The 12,866-nt window shown below is 34.1% G+C and overlaps 1 protein-coding gene across 2 annotated transcripts; it reads left to right on the forward strand.

Moving 5' to 3' along the window:
- Positions 1 to 2,499: 2,499 nt before the first annotated feature.
- Positions 2,500 to 12,654, forward strand: mbip (MAP3K12 binding inhibitory protein 1). 2 transcript variants are annotated; one of them, XM_051134039.1, is made up of 9 exons: positions 2,500 to 2,686; positions 3,152 to 3,268; positions 4,996 to 5,199; positions 6,087 to 6,183; positions 6,473 to 6,538; positions 8,081 to 8,233; positions 9,203 to 9,297; positions 12,205 to 12,243; positions 12,351 to 12,654. In XM_051134039.1, exons 1-9 carry the CDS (start codon positions 2,534 to 2,536, stop codon positions 12,456 to 12,458), a joined length of 1,032 nt encoding a protein of 343 aa, XP_050989996.1. In that variant the 5' UTR covers positions 2,500 to 2,533; the 3' UTR covers positions 12,459 to 12,654. The 2 variants fall into 2 exon arrangements, with proteins under 2 accessions (XP_050989996.1, XP_050989994.1); XM_051134037.1 differs by having other exon boundaries at positions 2,501 to 2,686; positions 9,200 to 9,297; positions 12,351 to 12,653.
- The last annotated feature ends 212 nt before the right edge of the window (positions 12,655 to 12,866 follow it).

Below are 12,866 nucleotides of genomic sequence, written 5' to 3' on the forward strand. Positions count from 1 at the left end.
TCACATTGGAAAAGTCACGCATGGTTAGTTCCTTGTCGGTGTACTTCGGTTCAAAAAGGTATTATAGTATTTTCTCTTCCAACTTCAAAATCGTTTGACATCGATGTTATACCTTTTTTTGTAAAGGGTTTGCATGTCCGCCTTGTAAACGCTGGGTCGGTACTTCCGCCTACATCATGCGTGACCTTTCCTAACATGATTATGTAATGTGTGAGTTCAAACTAGTGCAAGATAAGCATTTGTGTTTGTTTTTTTTGCAGTTTTTTTTTTTTCAGAAAATGACATACAGTTTCTCTAGAAGACCCTTATTCCTCAGCTGGGATCGTATAGAACCTTTTGAAGCTGCATTGAAACTGCAGTTTGGACCTTCAACCCCGTTGGCTCCCACTGAAGTCCACTATATGGAGAAATTTTCTTTTTTGACTGAAGAAAGAATACTGTATATGTATCTCACCACTTGTTAAACCATGTTGTTTTAATTATATTTACAGAAGAAATCAGCAAGATGTTTCTAAAACATATTGTACTAAAACCCTGGTTTATCCTAGTAGCCAACCCGAGGCACCTCTCTTCATGTGTCCTGCTGCGTGGGAATATGCTCAAACAGCACAGAGTGTAAGAGGATGTCAAGTGTTACAGTTCTCTTCCAACTGGAGGAATTAAAGAGCGCCACAGAAAGGACTGGAGCTGAAAGGTTTGTCTCCAAAACCCTTCCTAAAATGATTAACCCTTCCAGAAGACATTACAGGGTTCAGCACCGAGCACTTGTGCTTTGTCATTGATGGTAATTGTTCTTTTTCTCAGTTGTTGCGTTCATCAGTCTCCTCATTATATGGAAAAAAAGAAGAAAAAATGTATGAATAGACGAGGGAGATTTTCCCACACTTTCTCGGGACAGAAAAGAGCACCATTGTGAGCAGCTTCCCATCCCTATTGCCCTTACACTATTGTTTGACAGTCAGTATTGCTATAAACGGGCAGCCTGCCTTTCAAAACGCTCCCTGGAAGAAAAACTTGGAGTGGTGAGCACAATCTGACAAATATCCCCTAAAGAGTGAAACGGCTGACGCTGAATATGATGGATACTGAACCAATGTCAGAACCCTTCAGTTTGTCTTAAAGGTCACATTTTTTTGGCCACAGTATACAAGCTTAATGGAGTTATCGCTTCTTTGATTGACAGGGGAAGTGATTAACAAGAAGAGTAACATTCTTATGATTCAAAACAAACCAGACCTTGACTACACTGACCACCAGCCTATAGAAAAGGTATACCATGAACAATGTTTACTGGCTACTGTTGTCTTAACAAATGCATTAACTTAAAAATATGTTACAGTTATAGGTTATATAATATTTGACACAGAAAGGCTTATAAAATATTGTTTATACTTTATTTTGAAGTGCCCTGGTTCCTACTATACTATACATAAAATGTGTAACAAGGACATATAAAGTAAAATACTGTCATATCATTATTATAGCTTCATAGCCTGCAGTATATACACTACCGTTCAAAAGTTTGGGGTCAGTAAGACTTGTAATAGTCTTTAAAGAAGTCTCTTATGCTCATCAAGGCTGCATTTATTTGATTAAAAATATAGAAAAAAAACAGTAATATTGCAAAATGTTTTTACAATATAAAATAATGTTTTTTATTTTAACATACTTTAAAATAGAATTTATTCCTGTGATGAAAAGCTGAATTTTTATCAGCTGTTACTCCAGTCTTAAGTGTCACATGATCCTTCAGAAATCATTCTAATATGCGGATTTATTATTAGAATGATCAATGTTGGATAATATCAACAGTTGTGCTGCCAAATATTTTTTGGAACCTGTGATTTTTTTTTCAGGATTCTTTTATGAATAACAAGTTTAAAAAGTACAGTGTTTATTCAATATATAAATATTTTATAACAATGTAAATTGTTTATTATTAACTTTTAATAAACGTTTAATTATTAACTTAATACATCCTTGGTGAATAAAAGTATTAATTTCTTAAAAAAAAAAAAAAAAAAAAGACAATAAACAATAAAAATGTACTGACCCCAAACTTTTGAACGGTAGTGTATATTTAAAACATGTTAAGGACTAGACATTTGAAATAAAAACAGACTAATATAGACATTTATTGGATACTTAAAGTTTAAAAAAACAAAAACCAAAAAAAAATGGGACTATCATAGGTAATATCATGTCCAGAAAATATGGTTTTAACTTGGTACCATGTCCAAAAAACAAGGTACATTTTATCTTTTTTATTATTATTAACCATTTATTTTAAATAATACGGATGTATTGTCTAATTTAAAAACAGAACAGAATATAACACGACATAATATTGAACTTTGAATTTGAATTTTCTTGAACTTTAAACTTGAACTTTTAATATTAAAGTAAAATTACCTTTGTTTTGTTTTGATTTTAAATTTTGGAACCACGACCAGAGTGTACATTCCTAAAGGAAGTGAGGTCATGTTATACAGGCGCGCGTTAGTCCAATCAGCGCTGCGTCAGGAGCGGAAGCATGATGGCGGCGAACGGAGACAGACGCGATGCGTGTGCTGCAAGTAAACAAGAACAGCGCAGCAACCAGATTTCACATCACGGGAGACACCGGGATGTTTTCAGAGACTGCATTGGCTCTATTATCCAGTCGCTCGCTGAATTGGGCGCAAAGGTTTGTATAAATAAAATGCACGCTCTTTGAAACAGGGTTGGGAAAACCGGGACAGTAACACAATTTCTAGAGCTCATAACATTTATGTTAATGTAACACTTGAGTCTTATAAAAACCTGTTTTTTTTAAAGTAGCAGTGTCAACCATGTTATGTGTTTTATGACTTCCCTAACAAACAGCAAGCAATAAAAATGAATGCGTGTGTTTGTTTTAATATTCGTGCTGAAATAAACACCAGCCTGATGGTCTCAGCTGGTCTGACGTTAGCTGATGTTTGCTGGTTTACGCTGGTTTTACTCCCTGTCTGATAAACTGACAAGTGGCCAAAATCCCTTTCAAACCAATAAACAGACCAGGCAGAGAGAACACCTAAGTTGGTTTAAGTTTTTTCTTTTTTCAGCAGGGACACCCATCAAAAGCAAAGAACAATTTATATATAACAAGAATACTGTCTTTGTTTTCCAGTTAAAAGTGGGCGATAAAGTGTTGAGCATCAGTGCCAATGTCAACAATGTGAACATCTCTGAACTTCAGCCATCTCATGTGTACACCTGTTTACAACAGCACATCTCCAAACTACAGGTAAAGACTAGTATCATATGCATTGTATGATTTAATTACACACCTCTACATGATACATGATTCTGACTGATTAATCATTAAATCTTTTTTGTATATAATCAATGACGAATGAGCTGTATGTAGTTTTATTGCCATTTATTTACGCTACCAGTCAGGTTTTTGAACAGTAAGATTTTTAATGTTTTTTAATGTAATCTTGCTGCTCACTGGCATTTATTTGATCCAAAGTACAGTAAAAACAGTAAAAAATTAAAATATTTTTACTATTTAACTCTTTTCTATTTGAATATATTTTAAAATGTAATTTATTCCTGTGATTTCAAAGCCAAATTTTTAGCATTATTACTCCAGTCACACAAAATCATTCAAAAATCACTTAATATTCTGATTTGCTGCTCAAAAACTATTATTATTATTATTATTATTATTATTATGTTAAAAGTATTAATTTCTAGAATTTATTTCATTCCAAAAAATAAAAAAAATACTGACTCCAAGATTTTGAATGGTATAGTTTATGTTACAAAAGCTTTTAATTTTATATAAATGTTGATCTTTTGATTTTTCTATTTATCAACAAATCCTGAAAAAAATGTACTTACCTGTTTTAAATATTGATAATAATATTAATAATAAAAATGTTTCTTGAACAGCAAATCAGCATATTAGAATGATTTCTGAAGGATCACGTGACACTGAAGACTTGAGTAATGATGCTGAAAATATTTCACAATATTACTGCTTTTGCTGTATTTTAGATCAAAACATTAAAAATCCTACTGTTCAAAAACTTTTGACTGGTAATGTATTTAATTACTTATTTAGTTACGTGTTGCATTTACCCCTCAAGTCTTGTTTAAGTTGATGAAATATTTAATATTTTGTCCTGTATAATATGCACATTAATTATTGCAAACTAAACCCAGACAGGGCAAAACATAATTTTCTCTCTCAGTAAAATGTTCTGATCATGCTATCAACAGGGTTCCCACACCTTGGTTTCAAATTTCAAACTTCAAATTTAAGAACCTTTCAAGGACTTTCCAGGTCCAGTAACCTCAAATTCAAGGACTTAATGAGGGGACACAATTCAAATGAGAGCAAGGTTACATTGTGTTATCTTGTAACACAGTTTTCTTGTGTCAAACACAACTATGCAAAAAATCTTTTATATATATATATATATATAAGATGAATCTGATATTCTATTTGTATTTCTGTTTTGCATAAAACTGAAGAATATTTGGTACATCCTGTACTGTATTCTAAAATGATCTGCTATTAACTTTTGGATGGATTTTATTGAAAAGAGCTTAGGTTCATGTAATGGTAAGTTAATGTAACGCTAAATGCATGTAATTAATGTCAATCAAGAAAGCTAGTATGCATAGGCCATGAAATGTTGGTAATATAACACATTAGCGGACCGGGGATAATATGGAATTTTTTCCAGAAAACTTCTTGCACAAAATAAATTCAAGCACTTTCAATGATCTGTATCTATGTATGTTTATTTTCAAAATTTTTTCAGTTTAACAAACTTTCAAGTATTTCAAGGACCCGTGGGAAACCTGAAGGTTTATTCTGTGATGATGATCAGCTGACTGTACATTATCCCGTATTTATGTGCCCAAAGCTGTAATTGGTCATTATAGATACACACTGAAACTGAAAGATGGAGCAGAATGTTTTCACTTTATTTATTTGCAAATTTCTGATCCTTCCAGTCAGCCTCTGAAAATCTGAAGCAAATTGTAGAATCTGAAGGCCACTCCAACCCAAGCAACAGTGACAGGAAAGCAACAGCAGATACATCTGAGCAGATGGTGGTTGACATAGAGCGTCCCACATCTGACCACTCCGTTGTCCATGAGGATCGTAACAAGACTCAAATCAGTGATAATGTGCAGATAAAGGCTGCTAAATCTGAGGTAAAACCCCTCAAACGTACCACTACACAAAATATAGACATACTGTGTATTTGTGTATATAATACATATTTAATTTATTTTTTATTATTGGGCTTTTTATAACATTTTGGCTTTGTATTCCCACAAAGAGGAGTGAGCATAGTGATAAAACTGAATGTCTTTTTTTCAAAGACAGCTATGTTATGTCTTTATGCTGCCAGTGACAAAGACATTACGCTGTATAATATTTTATCCCATTTAGTTGAACAGTTAGGCTATTATTGGTTTTATTTGTATTTACCATGATTATTGTTAGACCAAATATTCACTTTTGCAAGCATTCAAGCAATCTCTTGTCCCAAATGCAATTAAAGTTAAATGTTTGACAGTGTCTATTTATTATTTGCATGCAATCTGTCCCAGTTGGTCAGTGGTAGGGAGTGTGAATTGCTATCTGTGGACGGATAGTTGAGAATGAATGGAAGGCTCCTTCACCGCCTGCTTTCCTTCAGAGACAAACAAATAGCCACCCACTTTGAGAGTCCTGAGAGAGGTCCTGGTCCTTGCAACGTTATGAAGTGGATGTTCATTACACGCTGAAATTGCATGTGGGCGAAGGACAAGGAGGCCCTCATTTTTATTGCTTATTTATTTACAGTCACTGTAATAAAAGGCCCAAGCAAATCACAACTATCTGAAATGGTTGCGTGTGAAAAATATTTTGATTTTTGGAATAATTGTGTCCACGGCGGTCACTTGTTAGTCATGCGGCCCATATGGCCTAGTGTTCCTCATTATAACTAAACAGCAAGAAAGAAGACAGTGGATTGATTTTTTTTTTTTTTTTTTTTTTTTTCTTCAATAGCTCATCAGTCTGACTCTCATTGCTCTCTTGCTCATTTTCTCAGATTGAACGTAGGATATCTGCATTTATAGAGCGCAAACAGCTGGAGATCAATGAAAACAATGTGAGGGAGTTTTGCAACGTGATCGACTGCAATCAGGGTGAGAATGGGAGGGCACTGGCGGCATGGGGGGGTGGTCAGATGGGTTACTGCACAATTGCCAATGTTTGTAAGAGTGCTGATTTCCATGGCTGTGAGGTCAGAATGCACCCATCATTCACAGACTGAATCATCCAAATATAGCCAGGTGTTAAAAGCTCTTTATGTCTACCAAATAAGGTCATTTGCTTTGGCCATTTACTTGTGCATATGTGTAAGGCAGTGATTATTTGATCATTCATAAATTAATCTAAAAATTAACAATAACGTTTTTCCTATGTGTTGTATAGAGGACAGCTGTGCAAGAACTGATGCAGTATTCACACCATATCCTGGTTTCAAGAGTCACGTCAAAGGTTAGGCTTTTGTTCATTCTTGTTGTATAAAAAATCAAATCTGCTGAAACGTTTGGGGTCAATAGTCAAGATTTTAAACATTAAGATTTTTTTTGAACAGAATGGTTTTTTTTAATTCTTTTCTGCTTACCAAGCCTGCATTTATTTAATTAAAAAATACAGCAAAAGCAGTAATATTTTTTGCTATTTAAAGTAACTGTTTTCTATTTGAATATATTTAAAAATGTAATTTATTCCTGTGATCAAAGCTACATTTTCAGCATCATTACTCCAGTCTTCAGTGTCACACGATCCTTCAGAAATCATTCTAATATGCTGATTTGCTGTTCAGAAACATTTTATTATCAATATTTAAAACAGTTGAGTACTTTTTTCAGGATTCTTTGATGAATAGAAAGATCCAAACATCAGCATTTATCAGCATTTTGTCTGGCTGTAAATATTTGACCAGTATAAAAACCCTAAAAAAAAAAAAAAAAAAACTTTAGTTTTTATTTTATTTCATTTATTTATTTTTGCCGCACGCAGTCTTTGTGGGATTTTCTGGAACATGCTCAGTCACTGTCATATTGTCTTATTATCAGCATTTAAAAAAAATCTGAAAAAAAGGGCTTTTGTAACAATACACTGTACCATTCAAAAGTTTGGAGTCAGTATAATTTTTTGGGGAAAGAAATTAAAGAAACTAACAATTTTATTTAGCAAGGATGTTTCAAATTGATCAAAAGTGATGATAAAGACATTCATAAGGTTACAGAAGATTTCTATTTCAGATAAATGCTGTTCTTCTGAACTTGTTATTCACCAAAGAAACCTGAAAAAATTACATTCAGCTGTTTTAAACGTAATAATATTAATAAATATTTTTTGAGCAGCAAATCAGAATATTAAGATGGTTTCTGAAAGAAATTATGCAAAAAATTCAGCTTTGAAATCACAGGAATAAATTACATTTTAAAATATATTCAAATAGAAAAAAGTTATTTTAGTGTTTTTGCTGTACTTTGGATCAAATAAATGCAGACTTGGTGAGCAGAAGAGACTTCAAAAACATTAAAAAAAACATTAAAAAACATTAAAAATCTTACCGTTCAAAAACTTTTGACTGGTAATGTGTATATATATTATCATCATGTGACACTAAAGACTTAAGTTATGGCTGCTGAAAATTCAGCTTTTTCATTACAGGAATAAATTACATTTTTAAATATATTAAAATAGAAAACACTTATTTTAGATTGTAATAATATTTCACAATATTACTGTTTTTAATGTATTAAACACATGCAGCCATAGTGAGCAGACCTCTTTCAAAAACATTAAAAACTCAAATTTTTGAAGAGTTGCATATTTGTGCATACATATACATTGTAATATAAAATGATGATAGTAAATACAGAAATATAATCATTTTCTAATATGAAATGATTAGAGACTGTGTTTACAGTGGTTTATGTACTTGCCCTCACATTCTAGACTATTAATAAACGGATGACTAGTCGATGTATGAAGCATTAAATTGGTGATTGTTTGCTATTGCAGTGACACGTGTTATAAATACGTACGGTCCTCAAACCAGAGGGACACACACTGAGCTGGCAGACCAGCAGCAGGGATCCATGAACAGAGACTGTGGAAACCCTGCTGTTGAGGAGAGGCTCCAAAACATGGAATCTCACCTTAAACTTCCACCAGGTACATGAGATCAATAGAAGAGCAATACAAAGTCCTAAAGTCCAATAAATGTTCTAATGTTTAGGATGTTCAGACATGTAATTATACTTTTTTTGCAGTCCTTAGTGTGAGCTGACAGATGAACATTTGATTGTCATTAGGTTTAAATGGTAAATCAGTTTGAATTACGCAAACACTATAAATAAAAAAGGAAAAGGACGTACTGGTACAAGTGCACAGCGTCGTTAACTGAAAGGAGATCTGTGTTAACTGAATACACTTCAGAATAATGGTTAGAAAACTTTTAGAACTATTAATTCATTGACTGGGCATATCAAAACCAACTGTAAATGGCCGTGAACAGAAACCGGAGACACTGAAGACAGACACAAAGAGGAGAAAATACTGTAGCAGGCAGAGCAAGCTCACTCTTCACGATGCGCAAAATATAGGAAAGTTCTAAATACTGATCTGAACCAAGGGGTTTATATAAATATCTCTAAAGGAAAACTGTCTTCAGAAGCTTAGATGGTATTTTCTTTTTAATCTTACCTCCATATAATGCATATTAAATGTAGTATTTAAAAGGGCAGGGCTGCTTTATTTACAGGAGTAAACAAGGAAATGTTGTATTGATGCTGCTCCATAAGCGCCACCTGCTGGCAGAGAGTGAATTTGTGTTCTCATTCAGCCTGTCTGCTATTTCTGTTTTGTTCAGATGTTTGATGTAGTATAATATCACAAAGCTAAGTTCAGACCATTTGAAAATTTTGAAATAATAGAATCTAATTTACTTAAAAAAAAAACTGTGTATGCTGTATGTAGCATGTTTGTTTGGATCGGAATTAAAATGCAGTGGTTCTGCAACTGTTACATGCATTCTGATTCATATAAAGGCACAACGTGATAAGCCGCCAGAATCCTAAAAAAAAAAAAAAAAAGCTCAGCACTAATTGTCATGTAACTCTACTGTTACTGTATCTGTAGCAGGTCCAGTTCCTCAAAGCGTTTATCAGCGGCTAAAGAAACTTGAAGATCGAATTCTGGAGCTCGAGGGTCTTTCCCCAGAGTACTTCCACTCCACGGTAAGTGGTAGGAAAAGAGTGAGAGAGAATGTGTGTGTGTCCTTGTTTGTTGGAGGAGTGGATGATCAGATATTGAATTAGTTTGTTCATCTTAGCAGTGTCATTCCACAAGTTCCACACTCTTTGAACATCCACAGTGTCTTATGAACTCCGAGAACCAGATATTGAGTGGTATTTTGATAGGAAGCTTTTTCTTCTTCATTGAATAAATTGCAACATTAATTAAAAAATGTTTTCCACTCTCTAACACACAGTATGTATGTATTCTAAAAATAAAATGGTAGAGAGAAGTGATTAAATCGAAAATGTAAAAAGAAAGCAGACATGCAGTTGCTAATCTACTTAAAATTACAGTTTGTACTTTTTTGTTTTTGTCTTAAGAATTAATCTGAAGATTAAAACTGTGATATCCATACACTTTTATATTGGCGTTTTGAGGTATAACTAAAAATGAATTAAATTCAGCTTAATTGCGCAGCTTAATAGTTGCACCTGACTGCCATTAAGAGCATAAAAATGTGTCTGAAGAAGTTCTCCTTTGCGTACAGCATGAAATGAAAAGATAAAAATTACATAAATGTCAGGATATATAAAGAACTCGGAAAATAGATGCCAATATTGATATATCCTGTGTTTAGGGCCATATGTAATCCTTGCTCATTTTCTATAGAGAATCTCCCCTCATTTATTTTGAAATATGATTATTTCCACCTGACCTTAACCATAAATGTGGCAATTTGAGTCTAGATTGTTTTATGAATCTGTCACAATGCAATACAGACTTTGCAAAGAGTCTTGTTGAATAAAAGCACCATTGCTCATGTCACATACAAAGAAGCAGCATTTCTTAAAGGCACAGGGTCAGAGAGAAAGTGAAAAAATACACTAGAGATTGTGATACATTATATAATACTATTCAAAGGCCCTTTTTTTTCTTTTTTCTTTTTTTTTTTATAAAGAAATGAATACTTTTTTCAGCAAGGACACATTAAGTTGATCAAAAGTGAAAGGTAACAGTAAAAAAAAGGTGACATGATAAGAAAAAAAGGTTATTGCGACACAATGCTATCTCACAGTTCTGACATTTTTGTGAGTTTACATATTGCAATTCTGACTTTTGTTCTCAGATTTGTGAGATATAAACTCACAAGTCAGAACTGTGAGATATAAACACACAATTATGACTTTTTTTTCCCCACAAATGCAAGTTTGTATTTTGCAATTCTGACTTTTTCACTCAATTCAATTTTTTTTTTTTCTCAGAATTGAGATTTAAACTCGCAACTGCGAGTTATATAGTTCAGTTTTGAGGGGGGGAAAAAGACAGAAAGACAGATATGTTCTCAGAATTGCGAGTTTATTTCACAATTCTGACTTAACTCGTTATTGCAAGTTATAAAGTCAGAATTGCAGGACAAACTTGCAATTATGAGAAATAAACCCGCAGTTCTGGGGAAAAAGTTTATTTCTCACAATTTCTTGAGTTTGTCTCTCAATCCAGACTTTATAACTCGCAATTGAGTCTATATCTCAATTGCAATTGCAAGTTTATATCGTGTAGTTCCGAGGAAAAAGTCAGATTTGCGAGTTTGAATCTTGTAATTATGATTTTATAACTTGCAGTTGCAAGTTTCTATTACGCAATTCTGACTTCACGGATTATAGCTCACAATTTTGACTTTATAACTCGCAGTTGAGTCTATATCTCACAATTCTGAGAACAGAAGTCAAAACTGTACGTTTGTAACATGCAATTCTGAGAAAAAACTCGCAATTGCAAGAAAGTCCGAATTGTGAGATGAAAAAAGTCACAGTTACCTTTTTAAATTGTTTATTCAGTGGCAGAAACGGCCTTCCAGCATTGATGATAATAAGAAATATTTCTGAGCAGCATATTAGAACAGTTTCTGAAGGATCATGTGACACTGAAGACTTGGCTTCTATTCGCAATAGACCCCAAACTTTTGAAGGGTACGCCAGGGGAAAAATTATATGCTAAAACAATTTTTGATATGACCTATTTATGTTGTCAGACTGAGTTGTACCACTGGTTTCTCTGTTTGTTTTTACACTGTACCGCACACGTCCTTGTTACGCTGAAGACGTCTCACTTATGTGTTTCCTCCTGCGCTCACGACAGTCGGCCGGAGAGTTCTTCAAAACCATTAAAAGCTGATATGAGTGATATTTTTTTCCCTCACTTCAGAATTTGTTATCCCTGTCAGATTGTAGCCCATCAAAGTTAGCTGAGTAAGTGCTCTTGAACCGTTTCTACGCCTCCTCACACCAGCTTCACTTAGTTCAGTGCTGGACTGAAAGCTAGCTGATTTCCATGTCCTTTACAATGTGTGTGTGTGTCTATAAAGTGGGACATTGAGTGGCGTCAAATATGCTGATCTTCTTAGTTTGTGGCGCAGCTTTCAGAATTAATTAAACTCTGCTGACCAGGGTGAGCAGATATCATGCATCTGCCAAGTGGGTCCATATGCACACTGAAAAGTGATTAAAATGAAGACAAATTATGGGTAATAGATAAAAAGAGATGGACGGAATAAATGAAAGGGCCATCGGGTGACAGAAAGAATCCCGATGGCCCCACTTAATACTATTAATCAGTGTAAGTCTGTGGCGGCTCGGGTCTGTTGGCAGTGATTGAGTGATGTTGAAGGACATCTCCGTTTCATACTCTAATCGTGCCGTTTCTGTCCACTTACAGTTGTCCTTGGTTCAATTTATTGTTTTGGCTGCCATTACGTTTTTTTTTCCTGTGAAAAACAGCCATGTAAGAGATTTTTGTTTAGTCTGATATTGAGATAAATGCTTTGCCATTTTATTGAATGTCGACTGATGTGCATTGTTCGTATAAATCAGCATTCATTTCATGCTTTTATTTCTTTTTTCCCTCAGAATTACTCGCACAAACGACCTAAAGCCTCAGTGTCGCAGGTACGTTCCATTACTGGTGCATTTGCGTATTCATGAAGGGAAAATTTTGAAGGTCCTGCTGTTCAATGAGAACGTATTAGCTGATGAAAACCTTCTTGTTTTCACAGAGCTACAGTCTCGCTGAGTTGGATGGAAAGATCAGTGCCGTCAAAGCTGCCTTGATGAAGAAATCCAGCGAGTTCCAACCCACAGACGCAGGGGAGTTTTCTTTCTGACACGTGGACTCTTGCTTTCAACGTTTTCTGTTATGGTCATCTACAGAGCTGTGATCACGAATTTCAGAGTAGATTTGAGTTTTGTGTGCCACTGAGTATTTTATATCTGTAAAATGTACGTTTTCATTTGTCATGTATGTTTACTTTGTACATCACATATGTAAATAAATTCACGCATCCGAATTCATGTGATGTTTTTATTATTTAAATGTTCCGTTTCCCAACTTAAACATACAGTCCAATCATTTTCTGAAAATGAAGTTTTCATTCTCAGAATGCGTAATGCGTTCAGTCATTATTTTGGACGCTTAAAATATGCTACTTTTTTATATTAAAGATCAGACTTAAAGGGATAGTTCACCCAAAAATGAAAATTTGATGTTTATCTGCTTACCCCCAGGGCATCCA

Source organism: Labeo rohita, chromosome 17 (assembly GCF_022985175.1).
Source record: "Labeo rohita strain BAU-BD-2019 chromosome 17, IGBB_LRoh.1.0, whole genome shotgun sequence".
NCBI classification, from domain to species: domain Eukaryota; kingdom Metazoa; phylum Chordata; class Actinopteri; order Cypriniformes; family Cyprinidae; genus Labeo; species Labeo rohita.